We start from the raw sequence: 21,015 nt of genomic DNA, 5'->3' as shown, positions 1-21,015 counted from the left end.
AATTTTTCAATTTTTGCCTTTTTAACATCAGATTCTATGCATAAATTCTGCTTTTCGTCTTCAATCTAACAATAGGTTATGTTTACATAGGTTATGTTACAATAGGTACTATTCAGTTTCTACTATCAATCTATTTTCACTAATTTTGTTATATTTCTATTAATTTGCTAACAAATGTAATAGATCTTGTATCAAATTTTTACTTTTTTTTACCAACAACAACAATGCAATTTTGCAAAATATGTTATTTGTAAGTTTGGTTGATTGAATTTAGTTGAATTTAAATTTAAATTAAAATTTGTTTCAGATTGCATATTTGATTTAATTTAATTTAATCGTTATTTATATATTATATATAAATATATGAATTTAATATATAGATTTCTGTAAATCTCTAAAAAATAATTTGACTTTTATATAATTTCATCATATAACATTCATTCATTTCTTTGTTGTATTATATACTATATATATAGCATATTTAGCATATCTATATGTAACAGAATTGTTTCTTTAAATAAGAAAAAGTTTAAAATCTTTTTAATCTACGAAAATAGAAAAAACTTTATTAAGTTGAAAAATTATTATATGAATAGAAATTTAATAATAAATAATAATATATGTTATTTTCATTTTTTAAAAATATATATTTATATTGTTTTTTTATATATTTATATATATTTTTTTTTAATATATTTCTTTTATTTTTTATCTTTCTTTTATATATTATATATTTCTTCGTTTGTGCTTCTGATACCATTTTACATCGATTATAATGTGGCTTCTTTCATTTTTCTATCGTATTATTTTTGTTCAAAACTTAGTCTCTTTGTTGTTGTCTTTCTTACTATTTAATTGTTTCATTCACAATTTGCCTTTATTTTTTGTTTTCTTTTTATCTTTCTTTCATTTATCATTACAGATATTTTCTCTTATAAACCTTAAATATTATGCAAATAAATAAATATATATAAAGTACATATATTATCAATATTATAGCAAATAGTATCTCATTATTTAGAAATTTCTGCTATTAATAATACGAAAAAAAAAAAAAAATCACGAATAAATCGATAAATAAAAAGAAGAAAATTCAAGAAAATTTTTTTAAAGAAAATATCATATGTATTACGTACAGAAAAGAAATACAGAAATTGATTCAATAAATAATGAAATTTAATATGAAATAAATAAATAAATAGACGACATATAACATGTGAATGTATGACGAATATCATCACGCCAGAGTTCATCCGATAAGCCGCATCTCGCAATAACTCTCTCTTTCTCTCTCGACATCCTTACTTGATTGTCGTAGATCTTATTATCCCCTCTTGTTTCTAAAAGGGACCAAACTACGAGCGATATATATGCGCTCATATACTCTCTATTCGTGTCTATTTCTGCACGTGTTTGCACGCGTTTCTAAGCGTGTATATGTATACCTAGAGGTTAACTCGACGAAGGGTGAAGTCCCCTTTGTAGCCTCGGGCCAACCTTGTTAGCGCTAATGATGGACTCCTACGCGAGATCCGCGAATGAAACAATTCGAATCTTCGGATATCTTCGGATATCATATCCGTTCTCGATATCTTCGATTGTTCGTTTCGCAAGCATATCATTATTTCACGATTATTTTCTTGCATATATATATATACATCTAAAAAAAATATTTTTTAAATTAATATATTTCTCGAACGTATTATCGTAATTTCGATTAATCCTCGATTAAATAATAATAATAATAATTATGAACATAATGTGCGATATTATTTATGTCATCATTCGATGAATATCGATGACGTGAGCGAGGCTAAAAGATATTAACATCAGTGTATTAAAAAGAAAAGAAAGAAAAAAAAAATAGATACAGAAAAAAAAAACAAAGAAAAAGAAAGAGAAGAAAATAAAAGATAAATAGAAACAGGAGTAAGAGTTTCCAGAGCAACCTTATCCACCGTTAGTCACGGAAAGCCATTAGACCGGAAAACGAGGTGGAATCGCAAAACACAATGGCGTCTAGAAACAGACGACGGCCGATAGGAGCGAACAAGCAGTGAATCACCTAAGCACTTGTTTACCAAGAGAATCAAGAATTCAGGGATGCCGTTCCAAGTCTCGGAATCTTGCCCCCATTGGTTTTCCAACCCCACCACTGCTCCCCACTATTCCAGAGCTAGCGCAATGTCGTCGTCGTCGTCGTCGTCGTTGTTCGCTCTCTTCGTCGCGCCAATGGATTATGCGCCGCGAAAAGAAAAAGGACGGAATAGAGAATCGAAGGTTGGGAGAGGAGAGTGAAAAGCGCATAAGGGGTGACGACGACCGGTAGACTCTGTAGGGAGAAGGAGAGCCGGGAAAGCGGCACTAGAATCGCTAAATGTAATTCGGTTAAAAGGGTTTTAGCAATACAATGCATATAAACATGAGCGCCCCGCCTCCGCTCTCGTCTGCACGCTCCACTCTTGCGCCACCCTCTCTAGTTAGTCCCACCAAACACCCCGCGACCGTCGTAATCCTTAACTTGGATAGAGTAAGATTTTCATCGTCTACGATTCTCTAACGCGCTATTGGATCTGATAATAACAATACACGTACATGTATATGTACATCATGTATGTATATTATGTGTACGTATCAAAATCTTACAAAACGTACACAAGTACTTACGCATTTCTTTTACATAGGTAAATTTTGTAAATTGAATAACAAAATGAGAGAGAAAGAGAAAAATACTTGTTATTAAATATTACTTTTTATAATACTTAACCGTGATAGATTCAAGACATTGCTGTTTCTGCCAGAGAATTCAGTTAGTTAGCAGATTTTAAAGTATCTTGGCACAAATCCATCTTTCCCTCGATATTTTTTTCTCGCATTTAGACGTGTATGTCTCTTGAGAGAATCGGTGAATCTTCGTAAAGCTGTGTGGAAAAGAAAGAAAAAAAGTAAGGAAATAGGAGGAATTGCACGTATGCTAAAACTTTTTATTCTAATCCTTCTCTACATTTTGTAAAAAAGAATAGGAAGAAGAAACGATTACACGATACATATACCATAACCACGTATATGTATATGTACTGCGTATATGGATATGTACTTACTTAAATATCTATAATACCCATTTACGTTTAACGTAACGATTTCCGTCAAAATGCTGTCACGAAACCGATCTCTATTTTTTAAGAACGATATATACCTATATCTAGCCAAGTTTCTCTTCTCTCTTGCTCCTTTCCATTCCTTCGTTGACGACTGGTTTTCCAAACGGATGGTTTTTCCACTGGCTGTAGCCGGTAAGAGCAGTCATCCGCGAAACATCGCGGAATTTGTAACGGGAAATTAGCATATCATAAATACTGATGATTCTTCGTTTACGTGCGGGAACTTTAGTGGGAAACATATGATCGTGTCTTCTTTGAATGGGTATATTTTCTTTTTTTTTTTTTTTTCCTCTTTTTCTTCTTTTACAGAAATAAAGATTCGCTTATGTTAAAACTATATAAAATACACGTGCACGTATATAGAGACACGATTCACACCTAAAAGCACAACTTTTGAAAATGTTATGTTAAGTACGTAAGCAATTAATTAAATTAATTTTCAATTCAATTTGTTTGCGATGCATCGAACGAGATTTAAAAAAAAAAAAAATGAACAAGGAATAAACAAATACGTTTTATTCTTCTATTTGTGATTTATTTTAGGAACTTGTTGCGACATAATATGACGTTATCCTCGCATCGCACTTTCTACCCTAAACGTATACGAATATTATTTACAATTACGTAATTTATCATAAATAGATAGGTACGTGTCTTCGAGTGTCTGTGGATCATCTAGAGCAACGTTGGAGAAGAGTGTTACGGTCAAAAAATCTTCTAATCCCTCGATACTTAATCTAATCGATGATTTTATACAACTATTGCTGCGATTGCGTCGCTCGTATTCTCGTCCCTCTCGATTTATTAATACAAGCCATATTCTTTTTTTTTTGTGATACCCGGATAAAAACGCACTTCTTTTTTACCAACCTTCGGTAATGTAAAACATTTCGACGAAATAATTCAAGGTGGTAATAAAGGATGGTAAAGAGTCAAAATTTCAAATTTTTAATTTTCTAACTTTATCGCTTTTGATAACAGCGATCGCGTGCAAGCACGGGCATGGACACGAGGGAACGCGTGTATATACCTATGCGTGTATAAATATGCGTCTATAATTTATTATTATATAGTTTTGTTCCCTATATTTACATACAAATTTTCCAATGTTACACCAGTATTACGTACTTGATCGATACTTTTTGTATACTATATATATATACATCATGCACGCGATTCCATTCTTACGATCTTTTCTTCCAAAAAAATCAATCGTTTTCCACGTACAACACTTCTTTGTTCTCCTTCAAAGTCAAAGTAGGGGCGAAGTAGTATTAAAAATTCTTTCCCTCCTCCCAAAAAAAAAAAGAAAAAAAAAAAGAAAATATTTCGATCCCAAGAAGAACAAGATTGGTATCACACGAAGTGTATCAAAGTATATATCGACCGACGGTATTTTGATCGACAATGAAAATGACGCGAGAAATGGCAACTTACGGTTATCTTTAGTTCTTATTTTGGCACATCATTATTATTTCGTCAATGTTTTTATACCACGTATGGTCGATAAAGCGGCTCTTGAAGCTCGGTCGTGTTTCTTTGCGTGTTTTCTTGTAACGTTCCTTTGGTATCCTCCTGCGGACTCGGCGAATTCGGATTCGGATCATTCCCTGTTTCTCTCTCGCCGCTTCTCACATTCCCACCATCCTCCACCTTATTGTTCGCCCGTGCCTCTTGTTGCGCCTTTTTACTTCTTTTCCATTTCATTCGACGATTTTGAAACCAGATTTTCACCTAAATTCACATATATACACATATACATATACACACGAGTGTCGATGCAAGATCTTAATATTATCTATCCGTGTAAGGATACAATATTAATCAAATACAATATTAATTATCAATTGAAAATGACACTTGAATGAATACTGAAGGAGAGGGAAGGGAGACGGTGTTGTGAATTTAGTAAAGTAATAACGGAGAATAGAAGAACACAGGTTGAATTTTTCCCGTACGCCAGGCGATATTAAATCGTACATAACCTATTAATCAACACCTCCGAATCGCTGCAAGTATACCATAAACTCAATATTTCTTTTCCTAATCCCGCAAGAGAACTATGTATAAATCCTTTGGACAACATATCACGTACTTGAACAGGTCTGCCGTCTCATTTCCACCTCTATACTATATTTCACCCTTGAGAGAAAGAAACACGCTTTCTTCTCGCGATGATAAATACATATTTGCAATATCGGAATATTTACAGAGCGATCGAATTTTAAGAAAGGAGAAAAAAAGCAAGTAGATTTGTATAAAAGATCAGTTTAAAGAGAAAAATAAAAAATGATTCGAATTTTGACATTTCCATTTTCTCGATTATCATTCGATTACAATTCAATCGATATAAGATAATTAGATGAAGAATAAAATACAAAGAAATTATTTAAATTTTGCACGATATATCTATCCGTATATAATTGATGAATATTTGAGAAATCTTTTCTGTAATATAATATCTTTGAATCGATCATATTTCGGTTATTGTTATTTATCTAATCTAACGATCAATGATCGACGATCGATGAGTAAAACAGTTAACTGAATTTTCCGCGGATGCTGGAAGAAAATATAAGAAAGGAACGTGGTGTATGCAACGTTCGTACAATGTTTGAAAGGTAAAATGCTCCGAGCTTGAATCAGTTGAATATCGAAACAAATCAGGGACTCAGTCTCCCATAATTCAGACTTTCGTTGCTATTTGCTGAGCGATCCGTCAGAGCGCGTAAGCTTCAAAGTTATGTTTAAGTTGTTAAACTATGCAAGAGATTCGCGCTCGTTCACGTTCGTTCTTCGTAAAGGAAAGGAAGGGTCCCTGGATTATTTCACCGATTTCTCTAAAGGCTTTTTCCCTTTCTTCACTCGTCTCGTTTTCCCTCTCTTTTCTCGCTCGCTCATTCATCCTTCATTTAGGTTTCTTTATCGTGTAATCTTGAAGTATCACCTTAAGAAGGAGAGAGAAACAAAAAAACGAAAAAAAAAATAAAAAGGAGGAGTATAAAAGGAGATGGTGTATAAAACATATTGCAATAATATATATTAGTCACAAAAATCTTCATACATTTTTTTATGCAAATTCAATAAGTTATCAATTATCAAAAGATAATTTTGTTTTATATGAAATATTGTTGTAGATTATACATGGATCTTTTTATTAGTCCAATGTTACTCGAAAGAGGTGAAATCAATTTTCAAAGTTTTGGTATTATTTTCTTTTCAATATAATTTTTAATGTATGAAAATAATTTGAGAGTTGATTTCACTCATTCAAAGAGACTTTCCACTCTCTAAAATAAATTACTCTATAATTTTCTATTGACGGATGAATTTCTCTATAACGTGGAAGATTTTTGCGCGTAATATTTAATTCCGCTCACCTGTGTTTCCGTAAGCATTAACGAGGTGGCCACTTCAAATCTCTTCGGTCTGCTTAGGTACTTGTTCTGTCTAAATTGTTTCTCCAATTCGAGTAATTGTTGCGACGTGAAAGCGGTCCTCGGCCTTCTGGTTTTTCCAAGGAGAGCATGTTGGGCTGCGCAACCTATCGATAATAATTATACATTTAACTACTATTTCTTCAACAAAACTTTTAACTTAAAATTTATAAATTCTGCGATTCGATTTATTCAGGTTTAAAAGAAAAAAAAAGGAAATCGGTATATCCTTTACTCGTTATTGATACAACGCTCGTTTGAATTAATATTAATCGAAGCCAATAAAAATCATCGAATGCTAATGCAATTACCACGAGCGTAAATTCCCCTCTAGGTTGCAATACTATGATTTGGGGTTGAAAATAGGAAGGGGGCAAATTGGAGAGGGAAGAGACGAGGGTGACCGCCCTAACGATTAGCCCTATGAACGGCTCTTGGCCAGACCCGATCTTCTCTCCTCTCTGACTTTCTACACGTAATAAATCACATCACAGAAATTTGAACTATCTTTCTAAAGTGACGGAAAATCTCATGTTTTTCATCATCCGTGTATACATATATTTTCAACAAACACTCTCTTAATTTCGACATCTCGAGATTTTTACATTTAGAGAATCTTAATCATTTAAAAATCGTGATTTTTTTTTCAAACATAAATTAATTGCATACAAGAGATAATTCGTTAAGTACGTCACGGCAAGATTTCAACGTGGCTCACCTCGCGCACTCTTTCCTCTTAAATGCTCTCAGCTTACGAATTGTCCTACCAATTTAACTACACAGCAAGTGCGTGACCGGCTGTCAATGTTTGTACACATGGCAGTGTTTAGTCGCGCGTACACACATTGTCGGATTAATCTGGAACGTGCGATACCCTTATGTCACTCTTAATCAGCCGCTTAGTCAAACATTCAATACCTATGGGCCTATTTTCGCTTTTTCCGCCTTGGAATAAATCGCTGCGACAACACCGCATATTGTGTCGCGAGAAAAGCATATTTTTCTACCTACAAAAAAAAGGAAGAATCTCTACATCCCTTTCCTTATTCTTTTAAAAAGGAATGTCGCATCAAATTATAATATAGAATCTACAACATATTGCTATACCATTTCAAACGTAAACCCTTAACAGAGGGGAGGTATTTCGTTATTTATATCGCTACGTACTTGCGTATATAAATACATTAATCGTCCCTGCAAAGGATGGTTTGCCACCCACTGAGCACATATGGTCCGATTTCAACGATTTTCCACCTCGACAATTTTTCAGATGGCAATTAGAATGGATCGATTCTACCTCCTTGAAATCTCTTAGAGATTTGTTAATTCGAAATTTTTATATTTTTTTCATTGCGAAGAATTAAATTGAATTAAAGAAAAAAAAGAATTGTAATATGAAAGTTGTATCGATTAAGGTATCCTAGATGTTAATTTTTATATTCGACCTTCTTCGAATTAAATTGAGAAAGAAAAAAAAAGAATTGTAATATGAAAGTTGTATCGATGATTAAGGTATCCTAGATGTTAATTTTTATATTCGAATTGAATCGGAGGGCAAAAGCATCGACGAATTGTGTTGGGAAGCCGCTGAAATTGCACGGATGCGAAGGTGCTAGGGAGAAATGGTGCGAGTTATGACAGATGTCGGTAAACAAGAAGGGCGGCACCATCGAGTGGACAATCACCATTTTCGTGCTCCTCTGTGCAGGGTGAAGCAGTGGGGTGTCGTTAAGGTTAACGTCGTTCCCACCCCGCTACACTTTTATCATGATAATTTAATTTATTTGGGGTCCTATTAGCCGCTTCACGCCAGGCCGGCTCTTAAATCATGCTGATCACCATACCGGTAAACACCGGCCATTATCTCTACTTAACGCGATTCTATCCCTCTATTCCTCATATTCGCCCCCCCCCCCTCTCTTCTTTTTTCCACCACTTCTTTCTTTATTTTTTTAATTCGTAATTTGCTCTCAAAAATCACCATCAGATAAGATCCTTTCATAAAAATTGATTTCGTGTATCTTCTTCAAGATAAATCTCCTTTTTACAATTTTTACGATTCAACTAATCGCGGCCAGCCAAGTTTGTACAATTTTCCGCTGTTTCGATCGATTTCATTTCCCCGTGTGTCTCTTTCTTTATTTTTTTAATTCGTAATATGCTCTCAAAAATCATCATCAGATAAGATCCTTTCATAGAAATTGATTTGATTTTAAAGTATCTACTTCAAAAAATAAATAAATCTCCTTTTTACGATTCAACTAATCGCGGCCAGCCAAGTTTGTGCAATTTTCCGCTGTTTCGATCGATTTCATTTCCCCGTGTGTCTCGTATTCTCGCTCGATTCTTGTTTTCTTCCGCCTCCTATCCTTCCTTGGTATCCCTTGATGGGTGTGAACAGCCGTTGCGTGCGTGCTTGCGTGCGTGCGTGCGTCGCGTGGCCTCTCTCTCTCTCTCGCGCGCGCGCGCGCGCGCGTTTGTACCAGATCTTGCTCCCTCTCCTTGTCTCGCGTAGCGGTGGAAGCTCCGCCTGCAGCCCTCGAGTGCTCGATACGACCCGCCCCCAAATTCTCAACCCCTCGTATCAGAGGTGAAGGAAGACGGGCGAGGGTATAACCGTCGGCGGTATCCACCATCCCTCTACCACCCTTGATCGCGAGACGTCATCGACTCCGCTTCCTTTTGCGCCACACGATTGGAGATCCGTGGAGGCCAGTGGCGAGGGCGAGATGAATACCAAGAGGAGAGGAAAAAAAGAAAAAGGGAAAAAAGTTGGCCAACTTTTGCCAGAGATTATTCTATACCCTACCCCTACCCCAAAATGGTCGGATTTAATTTGAAACTCGGCCCGTGAACTCGCCACGAATCACGTCATAAACATCCAGCAATGCTGCCATTTACTTTTATCATCGGATCACGAATCGGAACAGTCCCTCCCCCGATTAAACGATACAGTTAGGTATCTAATCGTCCGTGCGATCGATCATTTCGCCAGCCATTCCTTTCCCCTTCCTCCTCTTTTAATTATAAAATGAAAATTACACGATTAACGTCTCTTTAGAGTATATATATACGGATAATTGGTAGAACAGAGGCTGAAAGTTACCTCTTCTCGAGTAAAAAATCTGAAATTCGAGGAATAATATAAATGATTCGTATATATATATACAGGATTGGCGTCACCATTTGCACGCGCCCATGTGGGTACAGCGCGATCAGGCCAGATCATAGAGATATAGGATGGTTTGGGCGAACGTGGAACGTTACACATCGGGTAACCAAGATCTGTTTGCTTGCGGGCGGCCAAACTAGCTGGCAGCTAATTCAGAAACACCATTACCGCCTACATGCCTATAGACAGGTAGACTGACGCGACCGCCACCGGTAACGCCACTGCAGACGTTTTCAACGTGTTGCAAGCGCTAACGTTTCCATAGACCGTGTGTTTCCGATTTCCACACGCGTATGCGTGTGCACGTAACACACTCCTGTTCGGCTACATTTACCGTCTTTACGTGTGTATTGCGTGTGCAATTAATTCTCATTCCTCGACTGTCATCGACGATATCGCGTACAATATCGTGTAACGGTAATCGCGATCCAACCCTAAGTGTAACTCTAGACATTATACACGCGTGTGCGGTTAGAGGCAAGGTGGTTAGGAGAATTGTTAATAGGAATTTTTAATATTCGAGATGTAATTCTAATTAAATATTGATTCATCGTTTTCTATCTACTAATTTTTATATAATTTATCGAAGAATTAAATCTTTGAATTGTTATAATAAAAGAGATACGATTAAAATAAATTCTGAATTATTGGATATCTTCATATCTTCCTCCTTAATTGTTAATAATAAGTTTGTATCAAACGGATGATAGATTTAATCAGAGATTTGAAGAAATTGGCGAAGCAAATTCGTCAACTTGGGGGAAAGATTCGGGAAAAACGAATGGAACCGATTTACCGTTCTTGGATTGTTTTAAATATGGGCGAAATTAGCCGTTGGAACGGTCTATGTAAGTCCGTGGAGTTTCCATGGTAACCTTAGAACGTCTGCGTCGGCGTTGTACTATCGTGGAGAGAAGGGCGAAGGGGATGAATAGACGGATGAATGACGCACAATTAACTAATTAAATCATCCACCAACCCTTCGCGTGCTTCATCTCTCGGGTATCATCCCCTTTTGTTGGCAGACCTCCTACCATCTCTTCGACATCTTCCGCCATTATTTTTTTCACCGTATCTTGTGAAAGCGAATCACTCCGTGTGATACGGAGTGAAGGAGAAAAATTCGAAGAGAGTTTGACGAGACAAAATTGAAATATATCTATCTGATTATTTGTGCGAAAATAACACTGAAACACTGTTTTGCATTCATTTTCTTAACTTCTTAGATATTCCGTTACAAATTACCTTCACCTTCGATATTCGAATCTGTTGTACGTCATGTTTTGATAAAATTAATGCACAAATGAATAGATTGAATGACTGTAAAGTTTTAAACGATTAATCATGGTTTGTTTAAAAATGTCGTTAAAAAAATACATTTTTATTTACGAATATTAGTGAAATAATGTAAAGAAAGGGTATATAGTATTATAGATACAAGAATAAAAATTGGATACGATAAACTAGATAAATTTATTAAATTTATTAAATTAGCCGAATAAATAGTGAAAAGTAAATGAAATCGAAGGAAGACGAACATTAACATAAATTCAATTCTATTTTTAATAATAATTTTTATTACATTAATTCTAATCAACAATTTATTTACCAACTTCCTGTAAATATTAATTATATATGAAATTTTGGATCAAAATTCTTGGAATTTTTTTAACAATCCAAATTATTTCTGGATTCATTCTATCTATTACATTACTATCCAAATATTAATATTGCATTCTGATCAATTACTAATATCATAAAAGATATAAATTCAGGTTAACTATTCACATAAATGGAGCATCATTTTACTTCTCAGTTATATACATATTCACATTAGACGAAATATATTTTTCGTATAAATTACATAGAGTCTGAGGAATTGGAGAATAGCAGTTGCGTTTATAGGTTATGTCACAACCATATTGAAAAGTTGTTTCGGCCGATTTCGATTAATCTGAATGCAAACTGGTATCGCGTGGATGGACAACGCGGTCCATACGAGAAACAAGTTTTTAGTGTACACGGGGCGGAGATATTCGGGATATTGGCGGAAGATGGCGAGACTCTAACTCCAGTTAAATTTCGATATACCTGTAAACCTCGACTCGAAATAGATGAAGCACGATCGGCCGGGATCCACATCCTCGTCGGTGTAACGCGCGACAAATATTCCACAAATAAAAGCTCGCATCTCTTGCTTCTCCACCCTATCCTCTCCCTCCTCGTGTCAGCTCACCGTGCCGAGCCGCTGAGTCGCGTACTCATCGTTATTTACATAACGTCGAGAGCATACGAGAATGCGAGACTACTGTTGAGAGAGCGAGAGAGAGAGAGAATGGAGGAGGAGGAGGAGGGAATGGAAGGAGGGGGAGGAGAAAGGGCTGAACGGGACGATACTCCCATCCAGCAATTTTTTAACAAGTCGTGTTCGTGTTCCCTACCGACGCGATAACGGCCGCTTCAGGTGGGGCGAATGCAACCGTTTTATTTTATTCCGCGAGAACCTTTTTTTTTTTTTTTTTTTTCCTTTTTTTTTTTTGTACCCGTTGCTCGTTTTACGCTATCGGGTTTTCGCCTTTTTCGTCGACGTTGGATTGCTCGGCAACTACCAATCAGGATCATCTGACAGAAAGTACCCCGCACTTCGTTTCAAACATCTCTCTCTCTCTCTCTCTCTTTCTCGCTGAAACGCACACACACACACAATCGCGTTCCGTTTACTCCCGCCTCTCCACCCATTTTTCTCTCTCTCTCTCTCTCTCCCGTTCCGTCCACTCTCTTTCTCGTTCCCCGTTTATTCGGATTCGGTCCATCTCGGCATCCTGGTCTGCTACGTTCACCGACCAATTTGTTCGATAAAAGCTTTCGACTGATTGGCCGGACAACGCGACCACGCTCTTTTTTCTAAGCGTGAAATTTACCGTAGTAGTAGTAAACCGGAATCATCTCCTTTTTTTTTCCCTCTCGTGCTTCTCCACCGAATGTCTAAGTAAATATCATATCGCTTAGTCGGTGTGTGTATATGTGTGTGTGTGTGTGTACTTTTTGATTGATTTCTTCGAGATTCTTTCCCCCCTTTTTTCTTTCCCGTTTTATTCGTCCTTTTCTTTTTCTTTTTTGCCGTTATTTCGTCCGCATTCAAGCCGGTGAAAAAAAGTAGATTCAAAGTAGAGTAGAGAATTAATATAAGTTTGAAAGATTGCGATTTTTAAATAAATATATCATCTTTTCAAAGAGGTTTAAACTTTTTGATTAAACTGATATTTTTTCTTTTATACACATGTTATTTATAATTAAATTTCATTATCCTCTCGTTTATTCTATTAAAGATTCGTTTATTATATTTTCTATCACCGAGAATTGTATAAAAAAAAGAAAAAAGAATTTTGAAATAAATAATGCTACTTTAAATACAATGGATTTTTTTAACAGTAAGTGCCGCGAAAATTATTATTCCCTATATATTATCGTTTGACAACCGACCTAAAAATTTGAGTAGCCAGTCAATATAGTAAAGTGTTACATTAAGCATGTAAACATTCGCTATCTGCCTATTGTATAAGCAATATGTCGATCTATTTTATGACGTTGCTCTCGCGCCAAGGTAACTTTAAACATTTAATGTCCGGGAAAAATGACACTTTATCTATTGTTATATCAATTTTAGTAGTAAGAGTATATACTAATATATCCAACTATTAATACAGATATATATATATATATATATATAGCTACTAGTAACAAGTATTTCGATCGTTTATCGAATCATTTCAAAAAAGTAGATATCGTTATAGAAATATTTTTTTCCTTTCTCATTATCTATAGGTATTACAAAGTACAATAATCATATTATATGTTCATTAATCGTTCGTTTAACTATTTATAAGATATTTCAAGATATCGAAAAAAAAAAAAAAAAAAAGAAAACAATTTAATTTACAGTTATCGCGATTAATATCATGATGAATTAGCATCGAAATTAAGTTCGAAATTTTCTATTATTCGCTCGTAATCGACAGCCTACTTGAATTGTTTATTCGATAAAATGGATGATTATCTAATTACATTTTCTCTCTGTTGATTATTGATCCGTGTGTGTTATTTTTCTCTGGTAGTTGGTAGTTTATTGAAAAGATGGAAAGAGGAATATCATAAGAAAATATATTTTGTGACGAACGAATAATTAAGCAATTGGTTCAATTTTTCACGTGCAGAAAAACTTTTGTGCTTCGTAATTATTTTTGGAAATCATCGATTATTAATGATTGGAATATAGATATAATTTGAAAGATAAAATTTATGCGAATAAAAATATATGGGATGAGTCACAAAATTATTTTTATATAGATATATGTATTTTAAAAAAGAAAGTATTAATTAAAAAATTCGCAAAAATATTTCTAATATCTTTTTTATTGCAATGTATTTCGTATTATGAAATTAAATTAACTTGCAAAAGATTAACAATACTTGTTTAAATTAAATAAAAATAATTTTCTTTTCATAAAATTATTAGTATAAAAAAATTAATTATAGTCAAATTTTTAAACGTAAATTCGCTTTTTCAAATATTTTTTATTTCTACAATTATATTGTTATAAATTTCATCAGTGAAGAATACACAAAGAAATCTTACGTTTCTTACGTAGAAATAAAAATACTCGAAATTCGTGATATTCAATTGGAATTATTAAAAATTCGAATATTCTTTTTCTTATGAATTGTTATTCTTTTGAATTGTTTCGAGAGAAGCACTTATATTCCAAAAGAAAGAGAAAAAGTACTTTTGCAAATTAATCCTTTTTCTTTTCAAATACCGTCCGTCGATATTAGAGTTGCAAAAAACAAAGAAAATTGTCCCGGAGCGAAGGAAAGTCGATCGAGAAGGACTCAAAACTCACCGGCTAAATCGGCGGGTAATCTGGGATATAACATTCCAGTCCTGGCAAGCCACTCGAGTTGGAGTGGATGGATGTGATGCTGCTGAGGATGAGCACCGGCACTCTGCGAATGTCCGACGGGTTGTCCTTCCTTGTGTATCGAATGAAACGCGCTACCGCCCGCAGGATGATAATATAATCCTCCTGGATGTATGAGGGGGCCACTCGGATGTAAGAGAAGCGCTTGATTCTGCCGGGTTACCCCTGCACCGCTGCCGAGCGCGCCATAATGACCGCTCGGTAAATTCGGATTACCGGGGACAGCGTTGCCGCTCGGCTCCTCCGACCCGGGCGAGATCGGCGGGCTCGAGACAGGACTGTGGCTCGCGTTACTCCCCCCCGAGCTCGCGCTTCCTGTTCTCGCCGGATCAACCTCGATCGAGGCCTCGTCCTCGACGCTCTCGAAACGATCCACGCGAAACCCCCCGCTCTCCCCCTTGAAACCCGGCTTCGACTCTTCCACGGGCTCGACGCGGATACCGGGCAAATGGCCGCGAACATCTTGTCTGTCGCTGCTCCCCTCCCGAATAACTTGCAGGTTGGACGGCGAGGAGAGATCGTGGTGAACGACGGATCTGTCGAACGGATTGCTCGACAAGAGATTGCCGAGGGACGATCCCCTCTGATCATCCGTTCTCCCCGCGCCGACAAGCGTTGCTCCGTTTCCTATCCCGATTCCAACTCCGGTTCCAGCCTCGATCTCGCCACGGCCTGCAATCCCGCCGAGAGCGGAGGAGGACGATTCCCGTTCGTGGGCGCCGATCAACGAGTTGGCCAGGCAAGAATTCGCGTCGATCACGGAATTCCTCGCGGCGAATAACAATCTTTGATTCCGTTCCGATCGCTGATCGTGATCGGTATTCTCCTGCTGCTTGCCGCTCGCTCGGCCGAGGAGCGCGTCGATGCAGAAAGATGTCTTGCCGAACGAGCTGTGACGCCTGCTCTCGGTCGGGTGAACCGCGTACTCTTGCGGGGAGATCCTGCCAGTTGGCGAGTTGTCCGGCTCCCCGTAACGTGCCGCGGACACCATCTCCTCCGTGAAACACTTCACACTCGTTTCCTCGCTCGGGTCCCGAAAAAAACCGGCCGGTTGCTCGTTTTCCTGCTTCGAGAACGAAGGTTTCTTCCCATCATTTTCCTCCCGATACCTCGACATTCGAGATTCGTCTTCGAGCTCCGGGGGAGACCCGTTCTCGATCAAACGTATATTCTCCGGCGATCCGACCGTCTCTCCTCCCACCCTCACTTCGGGCCCAGGTGACCGCACAACTTCATCCGAACAACTCGGGGAACAACTTCGATCGCGAGCCTTCCGCCGAATCTCGTAAACGGTGTGCTGTTGCCGTTGCTGCTGTTGGTGGTGATGGTGATGATGATGATGATGCTCTTGCTGCTGTCGTTGTCGCAGATACGAGTCTTCCAAAATCCCTTGGCCGTTGTAATGCATACCTGAACGACCTCTGAGAATGCCTCCCGATATTATCGATACCACGTGATAATTCCTCGCTTCATTCCAATCCTCTTCCCCTCCCCCCCCGTCCTTTCACGAGCACTTTTTTATTTTTGCCGAAATTTTAATTATCGGTTATATTTCGAAATCCCCGCGTCTCTTTTCACCTTATCCACCTCTCTTCCGGTTCGAGACAGATGGACTTCCGATCGGCGTACGGGACTCGATCGATCGATCGAACGACCGCACAACCGATCGGCCACTTGAATTATACGACGATCGTATAATTCGAGAAATGTATTTCAAGTATTTACGGTGGCGAACGAAATCTCTTACGCGTGTTCGATTCGCATTTGAGAAAAAAAAATCTGTTACCGACGAACGGTACGCAACGACGGTACGTAACGTGTGCGCCTACGACGGAACGGTTTCGATTTCGCGGCAATACGAGCGATTAACTCGACGCCGCACCACAAAGTGACGTTGCGAGGAACCGCGTGTCCGTAACGGGAAAACCGCTCCCCTCTGCTGCCGAGTTTCCGCGGTCACTCCATTCTGCCACGCCTATCCGCGGCCAAACCTCGCGATTCTGCCACGCCTACACCATCCCCTTCCTCCCTCCTCTATCCTCGCCTACCCCGTCCCATAGGTTCGTAACCTCGAGTCCCGAATCTCGAGTCCCGATTCCACAGTCTCGACCCCCCCATCTACCCCACCCCCTCCCTCCCTCGCTCACTCGCTCCCCCCTCCCCACTCTCCCCTCGAGAAACCGAGTTCCGATTCACAATTTCTGATTTCCGATTCTCGACTCCACGATTCACGATTCATCATCATTCTCGATTCCAGATTCGTCACCGTTCAACGAACGGTATACGGATATCATAAAGGTACATTTCGAGAGTGAAACTCTCTTGAAATTTATATATTCGTTAGGAGACATTCGTTATTGAGAATGATAATTGCCACGGAACAATAGAAATTAGGGAAAGATAATTCTTTAAAGCGTGGATACGTAATTCGAGAGAGAGTGAAACTTAATCGAGAGTCGATGCGTTGTTAGTGGATATTATAGAGAATGGGAATTCGGGACGGTATATTGTCAACAGTATTCGCACAGTGTCCATCTAGCGGATTCTGAAAGAAATAATCAAATTTTATTTCCCAAACGTTTTCGCGTTCTAAATTACGAACTCTTGATTAACACTAAGCCATTCTGTTTAGTATGGATTTCTAGTATACGAGACTAGATTAATACATCGTCCGTTTAGTGGATTTCCAGTATGAAACGAGCGTACGTTTGACATTAAAGATAATACGTACGTACTCGTCATTTCGAGTCGTTGAACCTGCGTGTTACGAAAAGTAAAGAGGCGTGAGAAGAAAGAGAAGACGAGACAGGTTAAAAGAGTAATTGGAAAAGGTGTTATCAGGAATAGGAGAAGGAATAGAAAAGGATATAAACGGATAAAAGTGAGAAGGAAAGAAGAGAAAGACGGTTCCAACTGGCGACGAGAGGAAGTATATAGGAAAGAAAGAAAGGAAATTAGAGTAAGGAGAGACGGAGATAGTTCTCACTTACGAAACGAGATTTTCGCCCAATTCGACAACGACTGCAGAATACAAGCCTGTTAAGAAGGATCGGTATGCAGTGCTTGCTATGCGATTTCTTTAAATGAGAAGGAAAGAACGAATAATTTTATATTTAATCATCCATATGTGATAATTAATGTTAATTATATAGAAATTTTTGTACACTCTTTTTGTTTACAGTGCATAATAATTGGTATAGAAGAACATGATATTATTTGTATCTTAACAAAGATCGTTTAAACTTCATTTTTCTTTCTTCAAATAGGATATCGTGTAAGTATAACCTATAAAAATATATCTACCTACCAAATTCTCCATTTTCTGTTCATTGCATTTGTTCACAATTCTTTTCAAAGAAATATCGGTGATATCTGCCGTTTTATCGAGCAACTAATAGCAGCATAATAGGTATCACACCCAGTTTTCGAGTAATCAGCCTGTTATCGGTTCTCGTGCGAGAACCGATATTTTACGTGGGTCCTAAAGGCGCATTTGCTTATCCTACTGATAAAAAGTATTCTATTCGTTTTTACCGTGTCTAGTCGTATCCAATTTTCTCAAATATCGCCCTCTTATCAATACTGATTGATTTCTTATACACTTACTCAGACTTAGGGAAACGAAGGGAGAGGAAAATATATTTTTCTAGAGTGAAAATACAATCCGAAAGAATAATTATGTATTAGTTATTCTAGAAAAAAAATATTGGTTTATAAGATTATTAACATCTATCCATCCGTTGTTAATCATCATTATCGTACGTAGATATTTTATTTTCCGATTTTACTTTTTTGTTAATAAATTGTCAATTTGTTTTTATTGGAAAATTAATACGGATAAATTCGTGTTGCGTGCTCGAAAGGATGATAAATCACCTACATACACCTTTTACGTTTTGTTATTATGACTCCTTGTATATTTTTCACAAATTGCAGCGCGCAACTAAAGTACTTTGGGTATACTATGTGTATATCTACCTATAAGTATACAAGTCGAAGGCAAACTTCACCGGTGACCGCTTTTTAACCAAATAATACAGAGAGGGTAGATTATTTACTTAAGGATCGAGGCACGTACGTATACCTATACGAAATGAAAATTTTAAACATGTCTCCTAATATACCTACCCATCTTATATGTATTATTCGTAGGATCGATGGACTAGTTTTATATATTCTTTTTTCATTAAACATATTTTCACGTATGGAATCATTATCGATATCGCATTTATTTCTTCCATGTAAATTTCCACAAAATTCTTTTTAATTTTAATTTTTGTAATAACTTGCATTATTATTTTATCTTTAAGTCGCAATAATTGAATACATCTTTTTGTGATACAATTTTACATGCATTTATATGTGTGTATATATATAAGTATGTAATGCAGGTAGCACCTTTCAACCTTCGACTATTCGAGCAAATACACAAATTTTTGACCGATGATTATGCTTCGTCACGATAAGCCTAGTTTATTTTTTCTTTCCCTTTTTTGTCCCTTCTTCTTCTTCAAACTCGCTAGATAAATTCAAATTTTTCGAAATCTCTAGCTTGCATTCTTCTTTTCTTTCTCTCTCTTCCTCAAATAATTTAATTAAAAAATATCAAACGTTCATGTTTGCTTGTACTACTTGTAATAATATATATATATAATTAAATATATAAATTGTATCCATGCACACGTATTGTTTACGTGAAATATATTTGCGCGAAGTACAAAGTTCGATTTATTAAACTTACGACGATTGATAATTATAATTGGTGGATCGTCGTAACTTTCACATATTTAATGATAACGATTTAGGACAAACACACCATCTTGTTATCCCAAAAGTAATTAACGATTTGATGGTTAATTCATCTGTTTTTATCTCGGGGATAAGATTGTTGTCGATTAAAATACTTCGATTAGGTATCGCTCGATATAGATAAATCTTAATTGATGTCGTGTATCGATTTGGCACCGTTTCTTGTGTATATGTAAATGTTGTTAATCACACTTTATCCTCTTTGCCAGATTCGGTTTTATTTAAACGGTTCAAAGTATGTACTGCAAAAAACACGAAGTATCGAGAAATCTGGAGAGACACGAGAGCCGAAAGGTGATAATTATTACACGACAATATGTAATCGCGTATCTGTGATATAATAAACGTTTACAAAGATTTACCTAATCATTCTAAATTAATATATCTATATATATATATATATATATATATATATATATATATATATATATATATATATACGTGTAAGATTCTCAATTGCTAATCATAGATAAGTATCGTTTAACGAGCAATATTCAATTACGAATAATTTTAGAAATATCGAATGATGTAACACTTAAGTAATATTAATCTTTTCTTCTTCTTCTTCTTTTCTTCCTTCCATTTTCCAAATATTGTCTTGCATTCGACTTTCCAACTCTTCGACTTTCCCCTCTCGCCACAGTTCGAGGTCTATCTCCTAATTAGAATCTTCCGGCCCCCATGTGGCCGCATCGTCAAGTTCGGCCCTCACCGCCCATTACTTTTAATGGCGTTGTTAATGAAACTAGGTGTCGCCAAATTAACCTCTCGTTTCAGTAATGCTCAACTGAAATTGAAATCGGCACGGGTAACTCCAGGGGACGATCCAGGGGAACAAATTTCAACGTATATTTCAACTTAATAATTTATAGTGTCCACGTATTTATACACGTATAACTTATCAAACGCGAAAACCGCGAAAGCCACGAAAGCCACGTTGAAAGCCGTGCGAGAACCGCGAGAACCGCGGAGGAAGCAATTGCACTCGTGTTACGAATCGAGCTTTTAAACATCGATTTTTATCTTATTCTGTTTTATAAAAACACGTTTGACAAAATGTGTATTTAAACGGGGATTAAAATAAAATTAGATCGTAGAAGGAAATTGACATAATGACGCGAAAGATACGATAGATATGTGGATATATTATATGTAGGAATAGAATCGAATGGAAAAAAAATGATAGAAATAGTAAAAAACGAAATCGTAAACAAGATACAATTTAACGCGAAACAAGTATGTACCGTACGTTTGAAAACCACTGGCACTGGCTGATTACCGCGGTAACCATCCCCCGAGCGCCAATTAATCTTAACTTTTACGGGGCAAACACTTTTCATTAAGCTCGGTCCTGCCTCCAACCGGAGTCGAGTTATCCCCTCCCTTGTTGCAACCTTAGCCACCCTTTCCTACTTTCTTTTTTTCCACCCCCTACTCCAGAGCATGGTTGGTTCTCT

The 21,015-nt window shown here is 36.9% G+C and overlaps 1 protein-coding gene across 4 annotated transcripts; it reads right to left on the bottom strand.

Annotated features, from left to right (window-relative positions):
* Positions 1-2,598: 2,598 nt before the first annotated feature.
* Positions 2,599-16,651, bottom strand: LOC726370. Of its 4 annotated transcripts, none has more exons than XR_001705439.2 (4): positions 14,672-16,649; positions 6,542-6,705; positions 3,102-4,895; positions 2,599-2,921 (listed from the first exon to the last, which is right to left on the bottom strand). XR_001705439.2 is itself a non-coding variant. In XM_001122113.5 (3 exons), exons 1-3 carry the CDS (start codon positions 16,155-16,157, stop codon positions 4,650-4,652), a joined length of 1,896 nt encoding a protein of 631 aa, XP_001122113.1. In that variant the 5' UTR covers positions 16,158-16,649; the 3' UTR covers positions 2,971-4,649. The 4 variants fall into 4 exon arrangements, 2 of the variants coding, with proteins under 2 accessions (XP_001122113.1, XP_006557878.1); XR_001705438.2 differs by having other exon boundaries at positions 3,197-4,895; XM_001122113.5 differs by lacking the exon at positions 2,599-2,921 and having other exon boundaries at positions 2,971-4,895.
* Positions 16,652-21,015: the final 4,364 nt, after the last annotated feature.

Source organism: Apis mellifera, linkage group LG13 (assembly GCF_003254395.2).
Source record: "Apis mellifera strain DH4 linkage group LG13, Amel_HAv3.1, whole genome shotgun sequence".
Classification (NCBI taxonomy): Eukaryota; Metazoa; Arthropoda; class Insecta; order Hymenoptera; family Apidae; genus Apis; species Apis mellifera.
The sequence above is the reverse complement of the archived record's forward strand: the minus strand, read 5'-3'. Positions and strand labels throughout refer to the sequence as shown.